Source organism: Balaenoptera musculus, chromosome 3, assembly GCF_009873245.2.
Source record: "Balaenoptera musculus isolate JJ_BM4_2016_0621 chromosome 3, mBalMus1.pri.v3, whole genome shotgun sequence".
Lineage (NCBI taxonomy): Eukaryota > Metazoa > Chordata > Mammalia > Artiodactyla > Balaenopteridae > Balaenoptera > Balaenoptera musculus.
The window spans coordinates 42128750-42153766 of NC_045787.1; the positions used below are offsets into that span (position 1 = coordinate 42128750).

Here is a 25017-nt window from a genome sequence, read left to right on the forward strand (position 1 = left end):
AAGGCCTTCCCTGTTCCCCCCTGCACTCCCACAGGGTTAGCTAATTCCCAGAGATATAACACAACTCACCGGAGAATGTATTTTTCCTATGCAAACTAACCAATTCCGGAGCCCACACCCCAACTACCTCCTTTATGGGCTCTCACAGGGTTCTTACACTTGGCCCACTATCCTCCTGCCCTAATCACCCCAGGGCCAGATACCAGAGGACTAGAAGTGGTCCCTGTGCTGCAGAGTCTGCTAAAATTATTCCAACTAGCCAGTCCTAAACCTACTTACCCTGCCGTGCCTTGCCTTCCTGTGAAAACCATAATCAAATCTCCTGCCCGTGTTTCCCCCTCTCTTTCTTCCTCCTGGTGCTTCCCTGTGGGACCCTGCGTGGCCTGGTCCCCCTCCTCTTGAAGACAGTGAGTAACAAACTATCCTTTCAATGGCAGTCGTCTCCTGATCTGTTGGTCCCATATTACTGGAATAATAATGAAACCTACATTTTAAAACATCCACCTACTTCCTTATCGGTTCCTTTTGTCTTCAGTCAAGTGTATTGAAACAGGTGCCTATACTCACCATCACCACTTCCTTACCCTCCACTCTGAAATTCTCCTTGAAATCTGGCCTCTGTCCCGACATTCCTCTGCTACCATTCCTGCCAAGATCACTAATAACCCTGTTGCTAAATTTTAAGACTGCTTTCCCAGCATTATCTGATTGGAGTTTTAAGCAGCATCTGATACTAGTGACCACTATCTCCTTGAAACTGTCTTCCCTTGGTTTTAGTGATATTCATCTTTTCCACCAGTTTCTTAGAATCCTTTGTGTGTTCCATTTCTGTTTATCTGTTCATTGTAGAATCCATAGAAAACTCAATGTTTACTTGTCATCTCCACATGGATATCCTACCAGCATTTTAAACTGGGAACTTCCTAAACTGAACTCATCGTCTCCATCCCTTAGCCCGTTCCCCCTCTGTGCTCCCTTTCTCAGTGAACAGCAACGTCATGCTGGAGTTGGCCCAGTCAGAATCCTGACGTCCATCACCCTTGGCTCCTCCTTCTGCCACATTCCCCACAACCATCCATCACCAAGACCCATCAATTTTACAACTTGAATATTTAAAATCCATTTATTTCTTTCTATTCCCTATGTCTCTATGTTAATTTGAGTTATGGTATCTCTCACCTGGTTAATGCAGCAGCCTCCTAACTAGTCTTGCTGACTCCATTTTTGCCCTCTTTCTTCCATTCTTCATATTGCAGCCAGAGCTCTTCCTACACATTCATATCAGGGCACATGCAACCTCCTTTCCTTACTTTACACCACTTTGATGGTGCCTCATTATCCTTAGGACAGAGTCCAGATTTCTCCACATGGCCTTCAAGGACCTTCATCTTGTGTTCTTTGTGCACCTCTCTGGTCCCTTGCCTCTTTAATCCCTAATTAAAGCCTTTTCTGATTTTCAGGTGCTCCCAGAGCCAACAGAATACCTCCACCAAAAATCTTACCACACTCTATTGTCAGTGCCTGTCTCCTTACTTGTTTCGCTAATTGTTATATGCACCTTGAGGGCAGCACCGTGTCTGGTTAAGTGTACCATGTCCAACACCTTGCACAATGCTGGCATAAATAGTTGCTGAATAAATGACTGCGATTCCAACCAATGCTTGTGGGCAAGAGTGTTTCAATGACATGGTCTGTCCTGAGAACACTAAGATGATTGTCCTCACGCTTCTTTCATCAACAAGAATAACATTCGTTGAGCATTTACCGTGTGTCATGCAATTTTTCAGGGTTAGGGAAAGAAGCCAAACCACTTCCTTAATCTTCCACTGAAATGACATTTAAATAAGCTCACTTTCTTTTTTTCTTTTCTTTTATTCCATTGGTGATTAAAACTGAGATCATTCTTATAGGGACTGGTGTATAAAACCCCCAAGGACTAATCACTGACTTTAAGCAACAGTGACCTCAGGGTGATGGATTATCCATGATATATTTTGACCGTATGCATATAGCCATTCATTAGATGCCTGGGAATATTAATGACAAATCATCACCGCTTAAAAATGTGCTTGTTTAGAGATTGTTTTTAAGCTTGTTGAGCTGGACCACATGTTTCCCATCTCTAATAATTAAATGAATAGTGAACTAATAAGCTATCTTTTGGTTTGCTTGTAGGAATGCAATTGTTAATACGTACTGGGAAAAAGGAGGTCATTGTGGGGCACAAAGAAGTCATTATTAATGAGTTAGTGGAATTTTTGTTGGTTTCCTGGAGCAAACAGATATTTACATGTCTGAGATTTTGAGCATATCTGGCAGGGGCTGAAAAATATAATGTATCTTACATATCAACTTGCAGTTGCCATCCCAGGAGTCTTTACTCACATTTGTCATAGAACAGTTTGCAAAGACCTAATAGGAGTAGCCAGGCATTCCTGGATTAAGTTATTCCATTTCATCTTCATGGAGAAGAAATTGCATTATTTAATGCTCCCTCAAGCCACCACTCACACTGGGGAGAAAAAGTGCTGTCTTAGTCCACTTGAGCTGCTATAAAAAGTACCATAGACTGGGTGGCTTATAACAGTAGAAATTTATTTCTCACGGGTATGAGGCTGGGAAGTTCAAGATCAAGGTGGCAACAGTTTTGGCGAGGGCCAACTTCCCGGATCATAGACAGCTATCTTCTCCCTGTGTCCTCACATGGTGGATGGGGCAAGGGAGCTCTCTGGAGTCGCTTTTATAAGGGCACTGATCCCATTCATGAGGGCTCCACTCCCATGACCTAGTCAAGGGTGATGGTATTAGTAAGTGGGGCCTTTGGGAGGTGATTAGTAATTAGGTCAGGAGAGTGAAGCCTCATGCATGGGATTTGAGCTCTTGTAAAAGAAATCCCACAGAGCTCCCTGCCTCCTTCCATCATGTGAGGACACAGTCAGAGGTCAGTAGGCTGCAATTCAGAAGAGGACCCTCACCCAACCATGCTGGCACCCTGATCTCAGATTTCCAGCCTCCTCCAAAACTGTGAGAAATAAATTTTTGTGGTTTCTAAGCCATCTAGTCTGTGGCCTTTTCTTATAGCAGCCCACAAGGACCAAGACAAATGGATCTTGCCCAAGAGAACTTGCTAGCGTAGAGATAGTACCCCAATAGAAAGGCAGGCAGTCAGAATCTTGGGGCAGATGGGGATACACAGCAAGGGAGACTGAGTGAGATAAACTTTAAGAAATCCCATTGGGGGAAGAGGCAGCTATTCCACAGCTAGCACCCAGAGGGCAGAGGCCAGAGCGCAACTCTATCAGCTTTGAAAGACTGCACCTTTGTTCCCTCATCCACTCTCTCTCCCTGGGTCTGACCCTGGGGGGTCTAAAACATTTGCTAGGGAGTTGGATAAAGGAGGAGAGAAGTAGTCAATGACAGCCAGTTCTCTGCTGCAGGCTTTCAAGCCTGAAGACAACTTGATCTAGAAATTTAGATTAAGAATTAGGTTGGAGTTTCAATATCAACTGTTCTGAACTTTTAAAATGACAGACTGTTCTTGGGCCTTGAACACCTATGGGACCTGCTTGAGATTTTATCTGGGGCCTGAAAAAATGGTCCATGTTTACTATGGAGTGGTGGACAAGATTAAAACTGCTTTCATGTTCACACTCTGTTGAAACTGATTTCTTCAAAAAATGGGTCACATATACATTTTGGAATGTTTGCTAAAAAGAAATTCAGCTTGATACTTTATGACCTCTTTTTATGTGTATATGTGTACATCCATACACACATATCACAGACACATAATCATAGACTTGTACAGTTGGAAGGATATTTAGAGATGTTCTAGTCCAAAACACTCAGTTCATAATGAGGAAAATTGTTTCATTAGGATCTCTTTCAGTTCCAAAGTTCTCTATGACTTTATGGTATTGACAGCCACTCATGGAAGATATCGCAATAAATAACACTTATCTCTTAGGGATATGCATTAGACCATTGTAAAGCAGAATGAAGTAACCTCTGGTGTTGGGGAGGAACTCAGGATACCAGTTGGCTCATTGCTTCTGAAGAGAACATAAGGCTGACCGCTTTTTAAAAAAAATTTGACTGGGGATCTGCCAGCTTAAATAACTGCAGTACCTGACCAAGAGCCCAGCCTGGGAGGCCAAAGACACAGAGTCCAAAGATTGCCCTTGTTTTAGACAAGATCATTCCAATGCACCTTCACAGAATGCTTGGTCCAGGGATTTAGGCTTGTAGGCTTCCAAGATGTCAGTCTTTCCATAGAGCCTTGGCTCTGCATCCCTGGGTTTTTCTCCCAACCCCAATGGCAGAGACAAATCCAGAGGGATCTTTCAAGGAGCTTTAGGCAGGAAAATAGAGGAGTAGGCAATGGCCACAGTCCATTAATCTCATTTTCTTCTGTGTTCTCCATTTAACATCACCAAATTGCCTCTCCCTTACCACTCAGGGACCACTTATCCTGTGTAGAATATGATTGGCAGGAGGTGGGCACTTCTATTGCAGCTTGGCAAGCATTCCATGGTTGATAGAGCCCTAAAGATGCTAATACCACTCCCCTTCTCTTCTTAGGCCCCCAGGGGTTTTGAAGTAGCAGCAGTGACTGAGTGGTTCAAGTCTCAGAGCAGAGAGGCCATTGCCTGGAGCTGTGTGTGTCTCAGGGCCTTGCATATTCAGACAGACACTGAGAGCAGTGATAAGTGTATGGAACTTTCTTGGAGAAATCTCTTGGGCGATATGCACTGATAGAACCCAGGAGTTCAGCATCTCAATGGCCTGGGGATTGAAGGAGAAGCAGGCTTGAACACAAAGATCTCTGTTTCAGCTTCGGGGATCCCCCAGCACAGTTTCAGGTTGACTCTAGTAGGAGACTCAGCTTGTCCCAGCTCTGGGCTAATAAGCCTCCCTGGCCTGCAAGAGCACACAGGTTCCCACTGCTTAGGTTGCTCGTCACCAAGAATTCTGAAGAAGCTTTAGCTCTATAAGCAAAGCCAATAACCACTCTGTGGTTTTGCTGACATTTTCCTTTATATAGAGGATGAGGAACTTCAGAAAAAAGAGGAGATCTTAACAGCAAAAAGCTTCCTGCCCTTAGAACGTGATACAATAAAATGACTGAATTAATTGAATGACTGCCCATCAGTTTATTCTCATTGGTATTTTAATTATCTACCATTTTTTTCTCTTATGACTACCTGTTTGCTTTAAAGGAAACTAATAAAATCACCTTTTAATAGAATCACTACTGACCTCGGCCATTGTATTGTATTAATCAGGGTAGGTAATAACTACTGTTAAAACAACTCCTAAATCGCAGTAATTTGAGACTAGAAAGGTTATTTCTTGAAAACATTAAAGTGCAATTGGGTCTTTGGCAACTGGAGTCAGATCACTTCCAGCAAGTGGTTCCACCATCTTCTGGGCCTCAGAGCTCTCCACTGGGTCTTCTGCATCTTTCTCCTGGCGAGGGAATAGAGCCAGCGTGAATGACCCTATGAGAGGTTTTAGGGAAGTCGGCACATCACAGCCACTCATGTTCAGGATCAGCCCCGGCCTCGCCCCACTGCAAGGGGCTGGGAGAGGTCGTCCAGCACGTGCCCAGGAAGAAGAGGAGACTATGGTCCTGGTGAGCACGGCAGTCTCAGCAGCAGCCCATCGATCCTCCTGCGGGAAGCAGTGTGTGTGGGGGCTATGACCCCAGCTTCTAGAGTCTAGCCAGACTGTCTGCACCAGAATTCCGGCCCTGCCATTTGTAGCTGTGTGACCTTCTTTGTCAAATGGGCATAATAATGGTATTTACCTTTTAGGGCTGTTGTGAGGGTTAAACGAGATGACTCCTGTAAGTATGTACTGAACTTAGAACAGTGGCTGCACATGGTAAATGCCTGAGGGATATTCGATGTTTATCATGAATGGGAAGCACTTAGACCAGGTCTGATAAGAGGATGCAAGAGGACATCAGCTGTAATGTTTCTCCTTTCTCTTACTGTGACTTCAACTACAAATGTCATTTTCTAACACGTTCAAGGTCCTCTACTGACCTCCCTCTGCTTCTCCTTTTCTTTTTTGTTCTCTTCTTTGCTGCACCTTTGGGTGGCTATTTCTGTTCCTGATTTTTATTTCTTTCTCCTCCATCATGTACCCTCAAGCTGTAAAAGTCTTCTTTATTTATGCCCCACTCTGGCCTCCAGTCCCCTGCCTGCCATCAAACACCTCCTGAAAAGTTCCTCCTAATGAAACCTTGTCTTTATTGCCCATTTAAAGAATGAATTACATGGGACTGAGTGAACCGATGAGGATGAGTATAATTTTTGTGACTTTCTGTCTGAATTTAAAAAAAAAAAAAAATCCCACAAGGACTCAGAGGCAAAGAATATACAAATCAATTTTCACTGCAAAGTAAAGGAGCTGTTACAGTGGAGGATTACTGGACTGAATGTCAATATTATGACATAGTATGAGTGTGTTTCATGTTTGGTAATTGCAATCATTGTTGCTTTTGTTGTGGTCATCCATGTACAATGCTTGGTATCAGTCTATTTATCTCTTATAAAAATAAAATACAGTGTGTGTGTGTGAAAAAAAAAAAAAAAAAGGGCATTTAAAAGTCCACTTTAAAAAAAAAAGTCCACTTAATCTCACCCAGCAGGTACTCTTTTTTTTTTTTTTAATAAATTTATTTATTCATTAAAAAAAAAAAAAAAAAAAAAAGAATGTTGATCAGTATACGTGTGTGGGGAAACTACCCAAGGCCAGAGAATGAACCATCAGAAAAAATTAGAGGGAAGAGTGCCCAGTGCCCCACTGGGCCAGAAAAAGTGCCACTTCCGTCCAGCCAAACTGGCAAAAATGATCATTTATGGAGCACTGTGTAGAGTACTCAGGAAGGTCTTGCCTCAGTAGGGAGCTTGCCTCAGTCTGGGCTGAGGACTGCTCCAGACCTGACAAATCATAAGAGCAAGGCTTAAAAGGATCAAATTGTTTCCAAGGAAGTTAACTGCATCCCAGAAAAAAGCTCAAGATTTATAGAAATACAGAAATATCCAGCACCCAACAAGGTAAAATTTGCCAGGTCTGGCAACCAATCAAAAGTTACCTGGGATGCAAAGAGACAGGAAAACATGACCCATAATGTGGATAATCATCAATCCTTCAAAACTGGCCTAGAGCTGACACAGATGTTAGAATTAACAGAGAAGTTCATTAAAACAGTTATTATCAACTGTATTTTATACATTCAAGAAGTTAGAGATATAGACGATATAAGAAAGATCCAAAGTGAACTTCTAGAGATGAAAACCACAATGTCTCAGAAAAACAACAACAACACTGGATGGGATTAATGGGACTAAAACAAATGGAGAGTGAAAAAAGCACCCCAAACACAAAAGAGCACTGGTGCATTGTGGGACAATTTCAAGTTTAAGGTAACTGGATTCCCTGAAGTGGGGGAGGGAGACAGAAAAAAATATTTGATGAAATAATGCTGAAAGTATTTACAAATTTAAAGAAAACTATCTCAGAAATCTCAGCAGGTCAGGAACCCCAAATACAAAATATAGGAAGAAAACTGTAACAAGGAACATCATAGCCAAATTGCTCAAAATCAGTGATAAAGAAAAACCTTAAAAACTGTCAGAGGGAAAAAAGAGATAATGCATACAGAAGAAAAAATAAGGATGACATTAGATTTCTCATCAGAAACAACGCAAGCAAAACAAAAACACCATCAAAACCCAGTGGAACAACATATTTAAAGTACTGAAAGAAAAATAGTGTCATTTTAGAATTCTATAGGCAGCAAACATATCTTTCAAAAACGAAGGCAGTTTCAAGACATTTTCAGACATACAAAAGCTGAAAGAATTCAGCATCAGGAGGCCGCATTAGAAGAAATGTTAAAGGAAATCCTTCAGGTGGAAAAAATGATGCCAGATGGAAATCTGAATTCATACAAATGAATGAAGAATGCTGAAGTGGTAACTTCAAGGATAAATATGTGACATTTTTATCTTACTACTTAAGACATAAAAATTCAATTGACTATCTAAACCAAAAACTCTTGATATATGCAACAACATAGATGAATCTCAAAAGAATTATGTTGCGTGAAAGAAACCAGACAAGAGTTCATACAGTATGGTTCCATTTATATGAACTCTAGGAAATGCAAACGAACTTAGAGTGACAGAAAGCAGAACAACGGGGAGTGGGATTGGGTGCTGGAGGGAAGGATTATAAACAGGCACAAGAAAACTTTTGGGAGTGATGCATGTGATTACTATCCCGCTGTGGTGATCGTTTCCCAGGCACATACACACAACCTTATCAAGTTGTTCATTTTAAATATGTGCAGTTGATTGTGTGTCAGTTATACCACAATAAAACTATTTTTCTTAAAAAAAAAAAAAAAAAAAAGAATGGCTCTAAATTAAGTGGAGTGGTCCCCTCTGGTTTTCTATTTCCCCTGCTTTTATTGTATCAATTCTCATAGGAAATGAAACCCAGCAGAATCTGGGCTATTAGCAGCAGCAACGCCAGTAATTGGGAATCAGATTTTATGGAGTTTCTGGGATACTGATAGGACAAAGTCAGAAAATAGAAACTGAGATAATTAACAGATTTCATAATTGCTTTACCTGTATAAAAGCAATCTGGAGAATTTTGGTTGGTGTCCTCATAGACAATGAGTTTTATGAGAGTAGGCGTTTTGTTTTATTTGTAGCTGTAGCTCCCTCACCTGGAACAGTGCACATAATGGGTGTTCACAACTTTTTTGCTTAACTAAGTGTTAGCAGCAGAAGGGAATGGGTAAATGGTAAATGAGAACAAGGGAACATTTATTTATTAAAGACTATTTTCTACCACTACTTTTTATGGATTTTTAATTAAAAGAGTAAAGTCATTATTAATAAGTGTTTTTCTTTGCACCAAAAAGGACACTAGCAATGTTGGAAGGACTAGCATATTTTATAAAAGCATATGTCTTAGATCCAAATGGCCAGTCTTCTTCATCATATTATTCATTTTCTTTTAAAAATTGTCAAGAAGACACATTCTTCAGATTCAGTTTAATTTAAAAAAGGCAGTTACTCATATGTGCACATTGGTGAAAAATTTTTTTTCTTGTGGGGAAGATGAAATGATTCTTAAATTATTTAGAAGAAAAAAACTCATGAAATTTAGCACACAATAAAATAGAAAAATAATGACAGCTCATTTGCCCAACCTGTATTAAATACAATATAAAGCTTTACTAAGTGGAACCCAAGGCACTACAGCTGGAATAAGATAGTAGCAGCCAGCATTTATTAGTTGTCTTCTTTGTTCCATGCACTGTTAAGTGCTTTACATGCATTAACTAATTTTATCTCATACATAACAATGCCGTGAGGTAGCTACTATTTTTATCTCCACCCAAGAAGAAAGCAGAGCAGTGAGATTAAGTAACAACCATCCCCATTCACACAGCTGGTTAAGTGTGGAACTGTATTCAAATCTAGATTTCCCATCCTCAGAGCTTGTAAAAGATGTTTTAGAAGAACTTAACGTATGAAAAAGTTTTAATCATGTACATAACTTAAAATGTCATATAATACCTCAAAGCTTCAAATGAAGCCCAATGTCACACTCTTACACTCACACACTGAATTCTCACACCCCAAAGGCAGCCACTTTCAATTATTTTAGGTCTTGCTGTTACTGAAACAGGAGGGAAGGGGGCAGGGCACAACCTTTGAAAGAATGACATAGCCATAGGACATGACAAAAAACTGATTAGAACCAACTAGGTCCAAGACGGGCGGAAGGTTCCACTTCCAGTGGACCTCGAGCCTCGTTTTATGCTCATTGTAACACATTAGCATGCTAAATGACACACCCACCAGCGCAAAGACAGTTCTGAGGCCAACCATAAAAGGTCAAAAAATGGGCAGTGGCCGAATTCCTGGAAATCCCCACCCCTTCCCCAAAATAGTTGGAATAATGCTCCCACTGGTTAGCCTATGAAATTACCCAGCTCATAAAAACTAACCACCCTGTATTTCAGGGCCTCTTGCCTTCTGAGATGGCCCACATTGTGTCTGTGGAGTGTGTTTCTCTCTAAATAAATCCACTTCTTACCTATCACTTTGTCTCTCACTGAATTCTTTCTGTAACGAGACATTAAGAACCTGAGCTTCATTAAGTCCTGAGACCAGGTGTGTGATCTCAATGAAAAGACCATGGGTTCAAGTCCCAACCTGAGTTGTATGGTTTCATTACTATTTAATGAATATTTAATGATATTTCTAAATGTAAACCTTACATTGCTATTTCTTGATATTTTCAATTTTAGACCTTATCTATTGACTTCCGAGTCTGAAAGATGAGGATTTATCTCTTTTCTGCACAATAGTTTCCTATCCTCACCTTATGGTAATTAAACAATAGTTGGTTAAAACAATATTTACTGTTACATTATAATAATATAAATATTATTCACAAAGTCAGGCGTAGACCATGATCACACTCTACTTCTTGTAACAACACCCCACCCCTTCTTGGAGTTAATTCTTGTCCCATTTTCTTAGTTGCTTTGTCTTCCATGTACCTATCACAGATTAAGTCCCCCAAATCTCCTCTACAATTATAAATGTCCTCTTGATATAAATCAAACACATCAATACTATTAGTTTCATTTTGTTTTTCTTTGAAATATCTTGATGCTTGCTGTCTTCCTGCTTTTTTTTTAAAATTAATTTTTATCGGAGTATAGTTGATTTACAATGTTGTGTTAGTTTCTGCTGTACAGCAAAGTGAATCAGTTATACATATACATATGTCTATTCTTTTTTAGATTCTATTCCCATATAGGTCGTTACAGAGTATTGAGTAGAGTTCCCTGTGCTATACAGTAGGTTCTTATTAGTTATCTATTTTATATATAGTAGTGTGTATATGTCAATCCCTATCTCCCCACATTGGTGAAATTTTAAAGCAACAACAACAACAAAAAATCAGAGCAAAACATTACATTCTATTAAATTATTATGGTTTGTTAAGTTAACTGTCAAATGTTAAAGATAAAACACACTTGAGAAGCTTCTTTATGTTTTAAGTTTCTTATAAGAACCAGCATTTCACTGAAAACACAGCAAGAGGTGGATTATTTTTACCTGATGCTCCATGTCTGTGTGTGCACATATTTGGGTCTGGGCTACACGTAGCCAATTCTCTATCACTGGGAACTGCTTTGAAAGTTGATAGGTCCAGGCCTCTTTCCTTCCTTCTCCCCCTCCCAGAGTTCAAGAGCACAGACACAGGATGGGAAAATGGTTAAGAGGAATGAGAACACAGAAATCAGTTTGTTTTGCTTCTTGTGAGCAGTTGTGTTAAAAGGTTTGAGTGAGGAGAGAGAAAGTAATGGATAATCCATTAAAATGCTGTGCCTTAGGAGTACCATCAACGCCTCTCACTTTCTGCTAGTGTCATTCCCATAAAGGAAAATTGCTGGATCATGTTCCTCCTGCCCCTCCACCCTGAGAAACTGTAATCTTCCCTCCTGACTGGCTGTGGGACTGGCTGGTGAACGGATCAGCTTCATCACGCCCCACCCCCATCCTCTTCTCCACTTCCTACAGAGTCTCAGAAGTTGGCTCTCCTTTCCTGAATAGGTCTACTGATGAAGAAATGAGGTCAAATTAGCATGAAGTATCATTTTGAGAAAGAAAAAGAGATGCTAACACTTTCGATACTGGGGCAGGTTTGTCAAATATGTTAAGATTTCCTTTTTGCCTAACCAGTAAGGTTACCACTTTATAAGAACCAGTCCAGATTTCCTCATACTCTGACCTGTACCACCTACAAAAAGACTCTGGTTTTGAGTGTCAGGATCTTGAAGAGGTACAATGTTGATACTCTGGATTATCATTTCAATTTTTTTTCCAATTTGTTCATGTCTAGAGTCTTTTTATTTATCTACTTTTAGGCTGTGAGAGAGTGACTCTGGGACTACAACTTAGAGTGGAGGAATAAAAGTAGAGAAATAATTTTGAGATGTAATATTTTGTTTTATTAAAAGATAATTTACTGGCTTTAAATCACAAAAAGATAAAGAGCCAAAACAGAGAGTATATAGCTTAAATAATGACTTTTTTTCTCTAAGAAATATAGGAAAATCCTTATCACTTAACCTCATATAAACTTGTTATATCCTTTATATGTTCTTTTTTCCTGCAACATCTACCCCAGTGCAAGAATCAATGAATGTCTGTTGAAAGAATGAATGACTGCTGATCCACAACAAGCTAAGGCAAGGACGGAGAGAAGATGCCAGAAAAGGAGATAGTTTCCAGATCTCAACATTAGAACTGGATACTTAAGGGGCCTTCCTGCCTATCTGAGTGGTGTCTGAGTTCTTGGGTCATGTGGTTTAAAGCAACCTTTCTCCTTACCAACCAATAGTGATTGGTTATGCAACCAGCCGAGTAATTCAAACCCATAACTATCCATTCCTGCACAAAAGATATATACTTTGCCTGGCTCATGAATAAATAAAGGCTTGTTTATCCCCTTGACTCTGGGAGAGTTGGTCTAAGGAATGGCACTGTCACATCCATTTTCTGCCTTTCATCCCTTACCATGGGTTCATGTTTATTTCTTAGCTAGGAGGGCAGTTAAGGGGGACACATGCATTTCCTGAGTGTTACAGGGTGTGGGGTGGTAACAAGATCAGATGTGAAGTCACAGAGAGTGCTGCCTACATTAAGACTGGGCCATCTGAACAGAAAAACTGACTGAATTGAGCTGTGAACTGTTAATTAGGCTCACAAGGCAACAGCGAGAAACAGCATTCATCCAAGAGTACACATTCGGGTGTGATTTGGCTCAAGGTGAACTCTGAGGGGAATCCCATTCTGATTGCAGTGTTGAGTCATGCATGCATATATGACCTGGTTTCAATAACCCTTGGATTAAATTATATCTCATGAAAGGTTACAATTTAGTATAGTAAAACCTAGGCAAGTCCTGGTTACTCTTGAGACAGGCATGAGTCCTGTTCCTCAGAATCAGTGTTAGCAAAGGGGTATCTTTTAAAAATATTACTGCAGTGCACCGTGCAGTCCTGCAGCCTGTCTCCTGCTTCAGCAGTGTTTGGCATGTGCCTTGTTCCAGCCTCTGACCACCCTCCAACCTCTCTTCCAGTCACAACCTTCTGAACCATCTTCCCGGCCATCCTCTGCCTCCAAGGTCAACCAACGCTGTGTTTTGAGCTTAGTTTCCTATTGCATGTGAATCAACCATGAGTTCCCAGATGTGTGAGAATTATTCCACCGAGCTGGAGGCTGCCGTCAATGGCCTGGTCAACCTGCGTCTGCAGGTCTCCTACACTTACCTCTCTCTGGGCATCTATTTTGACCGCAATTACGTGGCTCTGGAGACCACTTCTTCTGTGAGTTGTCTGAGGAAAAGCTGAGGCCTCCAAGTGTCTCCTGAGGATGCAAAACCAACACCGCAGCCGCACCCTCTTCCAGGAGGTGCAGAAGCCATCCCAAGAGGAGTAAAGCCCTAGACGCCATGGAAGCTGCCATGGTCCTGGAGAAGAACATGAACCAGGCCCTTTTGGATCCGCTCCCATCTCTCTGACTCCCTGAAGAGCCAATTCCTAGATGAGGAGGGGAAACTCATCAAGAAGATGGGCAACCACCTGACTAACCTCACAGGCTGGCCAGCCCCCAGGATGGGCTGGATGAGTGTCTCTTGGAAAGGCTCACCCTCAAATACAACTAGGAGTCTCTGGAGCCCCGTGGCCTTCTTCTGGAGGGGCCCCTTTGTCATTCCTCTGGTGTCAAAGCTTCTGCCTGAGCCTTTCCCTGCAGTCAGCAGGCAGCTTTTAAACCACCCTGAAGCTCTCTCCCAAGTCGTGAACCAAACAGAAACAAGAAAGCATTTTGCAGAAAAAAAATTTTTTTAAGTGCTCTTAATCCTGAAAGCTTTCCTCCCAAATGTTACATCTATTGGTGTGCTGGTAAACTAGATCTCAAATAAAAGAAAGCACTGATTTGTAGTGTTTGCCAATTTTCATGGTGTAAATGTTCCCACCATGGCCAGTGCCAAGCCACCAATGTTCACAAAACTCCTGAATATTAGATTCAATAATCAAATCTTGCAAGCAGGTAAGACCTAGCTCCAGCACATCCATGAAAGCAAAATCTTATTCACTTTATAAGCCTTTATTAGAATCATACAAAGGGCTTTATGGAAGCTTGCATCTTCATCCATAGGTGAAGACAGGATGTGGCAAAGGGAAGACAGTGATTGCTAAACTCCCTATGATAGAGATTTAATGGGCTAGCTCTCAGGGACTAGAGATTCAAGGGAGGGAAGAGACCCTAAATGTTTTCAATTCATTTTTTCTTTGTATTACATGCCCCTTGCCCTCCACTCCCCCCTTGCCCCAAGTCATTTGTTCGGAGAACACTGGGATAGGTATCTTAGAGTAAACTACTTAGACATGTGAGAACAGTGCCTTGGTTTTCAGCTTTTCTTGAATTCAAAGGCTTGCTTGGTTTCATCATATAGATCTGCAAAAACTCCTGTCATAGCTTCCTTCTAGCTGTAAACTATAATGTTGATTGGCTTCACCTTCCGTTTATTGTTCTTACATATTTTCAGAAACTGCTCTTGTCATCTAGCTCAGCAGCTTAAATAAGTTATACTTTCAAATACAGTTAGTGTTTGGTTCAGTACAATACAAATGGCAGAGCAGGGCTTAGCAATGAAGTCTCTCTAGTCCCATGGTCCACATACATAATTCCCCAACAACTGTATTCCTGCTCCAGAAATTTCATAGGTGTTGTATACCTTTGGCATAGCCTCCTTTCTGGATTTATTTATTCAGACTATCTGCCATCCAGGCAAAGTGGAGCTACAGTTAATATTTGTAGGAAGAGCCCACCAACCCAGTAATTCGTGCTAAACCAGAGTTTTTGGAAGGTACAGTTTTTTCCCCTCATTTTCCTTAGTTCCCTTCAGCAATTTCTTTCGGTAAACACTTAACTCCAAGGCTCTCATCTTCCTAGAATTAAGCCGATATAAATAGACTCTTGTGACTCCAGCTTATTATCCCTTCCAACTCTATTAGGTCACAGCTTGACACACAATATGATTTTAGAAACCCACGCCACGTGACTGATTAGAAATATAGTGCCTCCCAGAAAGACAAATATAACCATTGATTCTGATTTTGCCCCTACTCTTTGAGTGTACTGACGCATGTCTCTAAGCAAGTGTATCCCAGCATTTTAAAAGTGGTCTTTTGAAAATAACCCTTTGGAATCCACCATGGGCTTAAATGGGGTAATTAAGAAGGAACATATTTAACCTTAGCATGAAATACAACACTCAAGTCAAAAACTAAATTAAAGGAACATGATAGCAGCTCTCACATGCAGTAGCTAGACATTCTTATTGCTTTCAGGGGAAAATGATATTTTAAAATCGGGAAATTCTATCAGAACCACATATTTCCTAGACATTGAGATAGAAATATTAATACTGGTAGATGAAGACTGTCAACAAACTGTAGGTCGCTATCAAAACTACTGTTCTTCAAAGTGAATACCTTCCCATTCTGACCTCCGTTTTAGTCCAATCTTGGTCTTTCGGGCAGCTGAATGAGTTCCAGGACATCTCCAGAGGCCAGATCTGGGAAGTCAATGAATAAATTGTATCAAAAGCCGAAGAGTTTCCAGTTAGCGTGTTCTTCTGGCATAGCTGTCACCAGAAGGACAAAGGTAGCTATCACATTAATATGTAAAAAACAGGAAATATCTTGTTAATAAATCCCTAGCATAAATTTTATTAACGGTGAATGGTAAATCACCTTGCAATTGCTAGTGGTCCATAGACTAGGAAAAATGAGAGCAATATCCACTTTATTGTGGTGGTCTAGAGCTGGATCTGCAATATCACCAAGGTATGCCTGTATTAGCTGTGTTGCATTGGGCAAATTACTTATCACTCTCTGCGTTGGTCCCTTGTCTGTACTTGGGGGATACAGGTTGATGTAAAGATCCAAATGAAATAATGTATGCAAAGTTATGATCCTTAGCAATGAAGGGAAATATAAGTGGTAAAAGAACAACAAAAAAAAATCATTTTAGAAGAAAAAGTTGCTTGAAAATTTTTTAAAGTTGGGCACAACTTGGTGAATACCTCTGATTTGGTCAGTAAAATATTGGCCGAGGAAGACTCTACCCCAAACAAGCAACTTTACCTAGAGACAAAAGGATAGCTGCTCTATTTAAAGAGGTGGTAGTGGGTAGTACATTACATTTTCGTAGCTAAGCAAAGATTGTTAAATCAACTTGGATGGAAAGGCCCAACATTAGAAGATTCTGTGTGCGTACATATAACTGCAAGTGTTGGGGGAATAGTGGGTTTTATACAGGGGTGTTTTGTTTTGTTTTGATTTATTGCTTTGACCTCTTAGCTATCCATTTGGTGATCTCTTAGGGCCTGAGCTTTTGTTAGTGTGGTAATATTTTGAATAATTCATAAATATTCTAATTCTCCCCTTTCCTGACACAAACGGAAGGACTGCATTTCTCTATCCCCTTTGAAGTTAGGCATGTCCATATGACTTAATTTGGCAAATAAAATGTGAGAGGAAGTAATGAGACTCACCTCTGATTTTCTCTATTTTGGTGACCAAGGAAGTACAAGTTGAAATGGAATCTACATCAGCCAACTCTGCCAGTTGGAAATGGGACATGCATCGTGAATGAGAAAAAAAATTGTGTTAGCCAATGAGATTTTGGGGTTTGTTACTGAAGCAGATGCTAAGCTATCCCAGCTAGCCTAGGCAGTGTAGGGCCAGGTATCTACTTGTGGATGGACATGGATTCAGAAGTAGCTAGGTGACACAACTGAACAGCCTAACTGATACTTACAAAGAATGATTCTTCAAAGATAAAAATAGCCCACAAAAAAAAAAAAAAAGGAAGAAAGAAAGAAAGAAAAAAGAAATGAAACCCTTCAGAATCTATGTCCTGAGAGCTCTTCCATTTGCACCAGGATTTGCTCTGCCTCTAGCTACTGTCTAGCTTGGGAGCTTGATCCATAGGCTTTCCCTTTTATAATCCCCGATTCAGATAACTATCATTAGCAAAATGAGACTGTGGACTAGTAACTTCTTCCATTATCACTTCTTACATCTCTCTACCTTGCCAACTCCCTATCTCCCTACTTCCTTCCCTTCCTTCTTTCCTAAAAAAAAAATTAGCTGAATGAGTGGCTAAGTATGTTCTAGGTATTGTACACATTTCTAGAAGTGCAAAGCCAAATAACTGTGATTTGGCCTCAGAGGAGCTTCTATTTAGTTAATGGCACAGTCTGACCCCCCTAAATAAATAATACTAACATAAAATGGTAATGTTATACTTGAGATATTTGCTGAATAACATGCAGGCTTGGAAATAACATGGAGTGACTATGATCTTATATGGCTAAACCTTGAACTTTCAATCAATCCAAACAATACACAAACATCTTAGTAAGGAGATCTGCAGTTAGTAGTAGTCTTTCAAAGTTTGCTATGTCATAAGTATGGGAATGTCTTGAGTAGGCAGAGACCTTTATTTTGAAACAGAAAAAAGAATGATTAAATACGTAGAGTATTTGAGGAATGTATGAGGAATGTCTATTTCATTCTGTTAGGGCAGGATGTAGACCTTTCCAACTCACATGATCTTCTCAGTATCAGAGCAATCAATCATATCTGAAAGTGACAATAGGTGGAAATAATCAAATAACAAAGAAGATACATAAACACTGTTAAGTGATTTGGGCTCTAGCCAGGAGTTAACAATGTTAGAAAATACTTTGCAGATGATTGTACACTTAAAAGCCATAAACACTGACTGATTAAAGAAATTTACTATCTTAATTTTAATTAAGTTTTCTTAGTCCAAAGTAGAATTGCAATGAATGTAAAAAACATGTATGGAATGTGCTTTCTTTTTTATTCAGCAAAGCATACATTTTTTAAAAACATAAAATCATTCAAAAAGACCAGCAAACATGCCACAAAGCAAACCAAACACAGCTAAGTTTCCCTGATGATAACATGTTGTGACTTTTTATTTTGGCATGTAGAGGTCATGGAAACTCACAGACTTACAATATATGCACAAAGATTCTAAGTGCTTATTTGGAACAAAGAATTTTGAGTTGTAAAACCATGAATGGCTTATAGAATGCAATTTACTAAATTAGTCTTTGTTCTTACAAAGTAATCTTATCCTTTGACAGTTGAAAATATATATAATCTATATTTTTACAATCAGTGACCCACAGTCACTGATTAATTTTCATCATTGGTGGAACTGGCAGAGTTTTCACTCTCTTCAGCTGGTGGGCTGTATCCCCGCTGGCTTGGGATAGCAGGAAGCACTCGGTTTGTCCGTAGAGGTTCTCCAGATAGAACTGGGAGGAAAGAATAGAATGAAAAACTTTCAAGGTTTGCATCTCTCAGAGTCTCACAAGGAATGATGGCAGGAGAACTGTGTTATTTCTGAAGGAATGGAGGCCCTTCTAAGAAGCTTTTCTTGGGGAGACCTAAACTGCAGGAGAAAGCCCTGTATATCTATCTATCTATTCAGGCTTACCACGTGTCGTCAGGGATGCCAAATATGCACAAATACAAGGCGGGGCCAAGTTTGATCAAAACATGATCAGGCTGTTGGTGCCTAGCAGAGCCTTCTTTTCCTTGGGTGGCGTAGCCCTTGATGGTCAGGTCAGCACAAGGCTCTAAATAAGCCCCAAGACGTTTGTACTGTGCTTTTATGCAAAAGTCAAAAGGTTCTCAGGTTTCTTTTAGGAAAAGCACTGTACCTTTCCACTTCTTTTTCATAGAGCTACAGTTGATCAAAGATCTTTATCTTCCCATCTCCTTAAATTTAATTGTGAAAGCAAAGCCCCTGGGTTCTGCCAAAGAAAATCCCGTTACTTTGGCTTCCCCAAGCCACACCAGGATTCAAGGCTGAGTGATTCTTCCCTTAATGAGATGTCTTTGTGACTACATTTCTGCTTAAAGACAAGGTCAGACTTGAATTTCATTCAATGATTGAATTCACACCATCCAAAACTCTCCCTTTAGACAAATTAGTAAGGGCAAAGGAAGTAATCTGTCAAGGCAGAGATCTTAGTTTGTGCTACTAACTCTGTGTGTGACTTTGGACAAATCTCTACCTCTCCCTTTCCTTATCTGAAAGAAAACAGAGTTGTACTAAGACTGCAGGGTTCTTTGTTTTTACCTAAAGGGTTCTAGAACTCTTGCTTCATCCCATTTGAACTGTAGCCTGGGGCAGAAAACATATATTGGATATTTACTCTGTGCAAACAGCTGCAAAGGGGTTTATGTACATTATCTCATTTAATCCTCTCAACAGTCTTATCAGGTTGCACTACTCTTATAAGCTAAGTGAAGAAACTGAAGTACAGAAAGGTTAAGGAACTTGTCTTAAATAGGGCAGCTTCTAAATCACCTAACCTCTGCAATTAAGAAGATGTGGAGAGAGAGAGAGAGAGTGTGTGTGTGTGTGTGGATGTGTGTGTGTGTGTGTGGATGTGCACACAAGTGCTTGAGTACATGTTATAAAGGAGTGGGTTGGGATAGGAAGAACAGGAGGGAAGGAAATTAATATCAATGAGTAGGGGCTTCCCGGGTGGTGCAGTGGTTGAGAGTCCGCCTGCCAATGCAGGGGACACGGGTTCAAGCCCTGGTCCGGGAGGATCCCACATGTCGTGGAGCAACTGGGCCCGTGCACCACAGATGCTGAGCCTGCATTCTGGAGCCCGTGAGCCACAACTACTGAGCTTGCGTGCCACAACTACTGAAGCCTGTGTGCCTGGAGCCTGTGTTCCGCAACAAGAGAAGCCACCGCAATGAGAAGCCTGTGCACCGCAATGAAGAGTAGCCCCTGCTCGTCGAAACTAGAGAAAGCCCACGCGCAGCAATGAAGACCCAACGCAGCCAAAAAAAAAAAAAAAAAATCCAATAGGTATTACCTGTTTCATGTGATAGCTGACTCAGTATCCTGTAATTTTGCTTCTGGCTCTGCTACTTACTACCTAAATAATGGGCAAGTTATATGACCTCTCTGAACTCAAGTTTTCTCATCTCTACTGCCTCAGAGTACAGATATAAGGATTTACAAGCTCAGAATTTCTAGGCGTGGGGCTCAGGAATCCCCTTTATAACAAGCACCCCAGATAATACTTAGGCACAGGCAAACTTGATCACTTGGTGAATAGAATGTATTAACAGTTTATACTGTGAGAAGTTTTGTATAAAATAACGCTAAAAGTAAAACTGATGAACAGCATCTACTTGATTATTCCTTTCTGCTTAGGAATGCATAGCCTGTGAGTGCAGAGGTAAGACACATTTCTATCTGTCCAACATAGTAAGGAAAACAATGTCAGGAAGCCAGTCTTAAGAGAAGAATTTTTAAAGCATTAAAGACATTAAATAGTACATAGAAAAATAAACTTCTGTTATTGTTTTTATAGTCCAAACACAAAAATTCCTCCAGGGAGGGAGTATTTTTTTAAAGAAGCATTACCATGTTGGATGAAGCTTTAAAGACTGTCTCTATTTTATTTTCCTGTAATTTACAGGGTTTGGCGCCTGATGTTCTCTTGAAAAAAATGAAAGTAAACCAAAATAACATTTAGCCCTGTCTAGACGTGTTAACAGTGTTAACCTTTGCAAAGGAAGCTGAGGAAGATTCAAAATACTTACATTTTTGGTCTGGTAGGGGAGCCAGGTTGTTCCGGGTGAAAGGAAGATCCCAGATTTTAGGTCTGTTTGGGGAGAGATGCTGAAAATTTTGTCCTGGGGACAAACAGTTTGCATCAATCATATGAGACTCAACCAAGTGCAAATTATAAAATCCAATGGATAAAAGAATCATAAAAGTTGTTATAGATCATGAAATTTATGATGTTAACAACAATAACAAAAAAATACTAATAGCTATACCATATTCAGTTTCTATCACATGCCAGTCACCGTTTAAATGAAAGGAAAAGGTATCAGAAATCATTTCTTGAGTAAACTATTTAAATTTTATAAACAAGCACAGTTGGCCATGTACTCTACAAAACTTGAAAGTTTGAAAAATAACATAGGGTATTAGTGTATCACATACTGGTCAATCTGGGTTGAATGAGTGGGTGATGAGTAGGATATATTCTTCTAGAGCTGTTTCTTAGTCCTGGCTGCACAGAGAAATTATCTGAGGAGTTAAAAAAAGATGCTACTCTGGCTAAACACCACAGCAAATAAATGAGTATCCCTGGGGCTGGGATAGGATGCCAGATTTTTGTCAGCTCCCAGGTGATTCTGATGTGAATCCAGGATTGAGACTCACTGATCAAGAAGATGGGAGCTGAGTGAAAGCACGTGGGAGATCTGGATGATCTAATTTAGATGACCAGTAGAGTTATGCTGGAGCTATGCATAACGGCTCTTAAATTTTCAGGAATTTTGTGAGCTGGTTGACATCATACTCGGTGGCTTGACATCAGCCATGGTGGGAGTATTTACATCAGGGAAATCAGCAAGTACTGATTTTTCTCTGAAGAGCCACCTATTAAACATTTATTAGCACATGACTGATTACAAGAGATGGATGTTCCAAATACCTGAAAATAGAAGGGACTACACAAAAGTTAAGTCCATTTAACAAGTTGACCAAATGGTATAATAAATAGGAGTTTGGGCTCTGGGGTCAGACAGGATTAGGCTTAATTCCCAACTTGGGCAAGTGATGTTCTGTCTTTAAATCTCAATTTCCTCATGTAAAATGCAGAAAATAATTTTATCTGTCTTTTTCAGTTGTCATAAAGATTAGGAGAACAAAGGTAAAGCATTTAGCTTATAGAGTAAACAATAAACATTAGCAATTATTACAGTGTTATTCTGTGGCATGTTTAACATGATCTCCTGGACAGTGGGGCATGTATTCATTTGATCTTCTGTTTAGTAGTCTAGTAGGAACCAGAATCACTACAGCAACACTCATAGGGTTTAAGTCTTCCGTTTGGGTAAAGCAGTCCTTAGAATAGGGGAAAAAAAGCATTAGCCATGATCCACCTCCCACCTGCTTCGGTGAGTTCAGTGGTAGATCTGTAGGGGCAGTCATCTGAGCAGTGTCATTTGATGTCATTTGATGAATATTAAGCAAAATTTCTAGTCTCCTTGGTGGACATTTTGCCATTATATTTTTATTCCTTTGAACTTTGAAGGTTAAATAACCTCACAAGCCATTATTTAAAAAGAAAACATTCCTAAGTAGAATTACAATAAAACCCGTATCAGTTCATACCTGATTATTCATGCATGAACACTTGAGCAGAAATTTGCAAAACCCAAAATGAGATAATGATAATTATGGATAATGCATATTGAGTACTTACTATTGTCAAGGACTGGACTAACTGCTGTAGGCATAATCTCATTTAATCCTAACAATCACCTTCCCTTGTGAGATAGGTACTATTATCATCCCCATTTTACAAATGAGGACACTGTGGCTTGGAGAAGTTCTAAATTGTCTGCAAGATCACATGATGGGAAGTGTCACCCAGGCTCTGGACCTAAAATCCACACTATCCTGCCTCCTTAGGGGCCAAAGCAATATTGATAGGATGAGAGAAGTGGCAGAGAAGGACTTCAGCAGTGATTTGGGAGGAGGTGGGAGGAGAGTTAAACTTTCTTCCACACTGGCATTTTGCTCAGTTTTGAAGGACAAGGCAGAATGTGCATAGTCCAAAGTTCTCTTATCTGTGCTGTAGGCACCTTCAGGGAGTGTCCAGCCTGTGGGGACAGGGTTGAGGACCACTGTCTTTCAGAATAAAAAGGCAGGAAACGTTTTCATCGTTAAATGAGGAAACAGAAGTGAATGAAGATTAATAATAATTCAGCACTCATCTATTGCAAACTCACTGTATTCCAGAGCCTAGAGTACAAACAGAAGGCAAGGTGCTCAGGAGGGGCTGATGGGAAGAGAGGCAGGTAAAGTTGTATTTTTGAAGGCCATGAGTAGTGCTGTGAGGGTATCAAACAAGAAAGAAGGGTCCAGAGAGGTCAATGTGTCTTGCATCCCATAGACCTCGCTTGAACATCTGCTCTGCTACTTCCTAGCTAGCTCTGTGACCTTAGGCCGGTGGGCTAACCACTCTACTCCTCAATTTCTTCATCTCTAAAGTGGGGATAAAAATTCCTCTCCTGCAGTGCTGTTGAAGGGGAAGTATGTGGTTCACTGCCCCAGAGGAGGCTTAACAAGGCAGAGATATTCTTTTATGATGGATAGTAAAAATGGGTCACACCTCCTACAGCAGTCAGGGTAACTTCTACATAGGAGGCAAGTTTTGGGCTGGTTCTTAAAAGATTGTAGGAATCTGTCAAGCACACAGTGGATGGAAAGTAAAAATAACATGGGCAAAGACGTCATAGAGTAAAAAGGTATGTAGTTGTCTGGGAACTGAGAGATATTCAAGGAACTGTTCAAGGGGATGGGGGGTGGGAGGAAAGGATTTGCGACAGGAGGTGCAGAAGTTGAGAATGGGAAGTGAGGCCAGGCCACGTTGGGAGGACTTTGTTTACCAGCTAAAGAATCTGGCCTTCGTCCTGTTAAGATGCAAAGCTTCTGATGGGTTTAAACAGAGGTGGTCACAGCATCAGACCTACCTACTATCAGACCTGAGGAGGAGAGTGCGTTGTTGCTGGGATACTCTAGAAAATTCTGGAGAAGAAAGTTCTCTCTTGAGGGAGAAAGGAAGCAAACACTTTCTTAGCTTCCTTGTGATAGCTTGCAAATAACCAGGCTGGTAGCAAACACCACAGAGCTTTCTGTTCAATTTTCTCTGAAAGCTGCTCTCAATGAATTAAGCTGATGTGCTCCAAATTCCCTCATTAAGTTAAGTGCCTCATCCTGCATCTCTCTCCATCTAGCCCACTGACAGGTCTCAATAAATGTTAAGCAATAATCATTACAGCTAAATGTTCAGGGCTGCTGATGTAAGCACAGGACATTAGCTGCCAGGAATTCAAACGGTAGCAATCACTGCTAGTCCGTATTATTTCTACTAAACCCAGGGCGGGAAAAGAGAAAATCCAAAGTAAAGGGACCATCCAAGTTCGAGCCAGTGGTGCTGTGGTATGATTTATAGTATCCAATTGCTTTACTACTTTAGGTTTCAAATCAAGTATGGGAGCTCAATGTAGAAATCTACTGAGTTTCAACCTGCCTAGACTAACAACTTAAACCCCTTAAGTGAACCCTCCCAACTGTACTCTGGAAGCTTCAGTAGTTCTGAAAACAACACCTCAAATTGAGTTAAAAATATTCACAAAAATAAAATCTATAAGGCAGAGAGAAATCTTTTTATTTTGGGGAGTACAGTGTAATTTTTAAGAAAATCACGTTGTAGGTAATTTGGTAAGCATACTAACAAACTGGACTTTGAGACTTAAAGAGAGAAATATGTACATTGCCATGGGATAACTTCCTATTTAGGAGGTCTGGGTGCAAGTTTTGAACACGTCCTTAGTGACATATTCAGAACAATTAGTTGTAAGACTGAGCAGATTCTAGGCCATGTAAATTATAACTGGCAAGGGCCTCATGAAACAAAATGGTCCCAGACTCTGTATCCAGAGGGTAGGAAAACTGTAGCCGAGAGAGATGACATGTCTTGCCTTATCAATCAGGGCTCATTCAGGAAAACAGAGACTTCTTTAGGCCTTTGAAACAGAGGGAATTTCATACAGAAAGGTGGTTATACTGGTTGGTGGAAAAGGTGAGAAGCCAGAGGACAGGGTAGAAGGACAATCCAGAGATTAACCACAGCAGGAAGATGCAACCACTTCTAGGCTGGAGTGATAAGGGGAAGAGTTGGTATTACCAAGGCTCAGAAGCTAGTGGGAGCCAGAACCACAGAGTGAGGGGCTTTGTG

At 40.4% G+C, this 25017-nt stretch overlaps 1 protein-coding gene across 1 annotated transcript in view; it reads right to left on the reverse strand.

Annotated features, from left to right (window-relative positions):
• Positions 1-18355: 18355 nt before the first annotated feature.
• Positions 18356-25017, reverse strand: part of ANKRD55 (ankyrin repeat domain 55) — a 413288-nt gene continuing 406626 nt past the window's right edge. The window contains exons 12-13 of the mRNA XM_036847799.1: positions 20798-20890; positions 18356-18477 (exon numbers count right to left, since the gene is read on the reverse strand). Coding sequence (XP_036703694.1) covers positions 18356-18477; positions 20798-20890 — 215 coding nt within the window. The remainder of the gene's footprint in view (positions 18478-20797; positions 20891-25017) is intronic.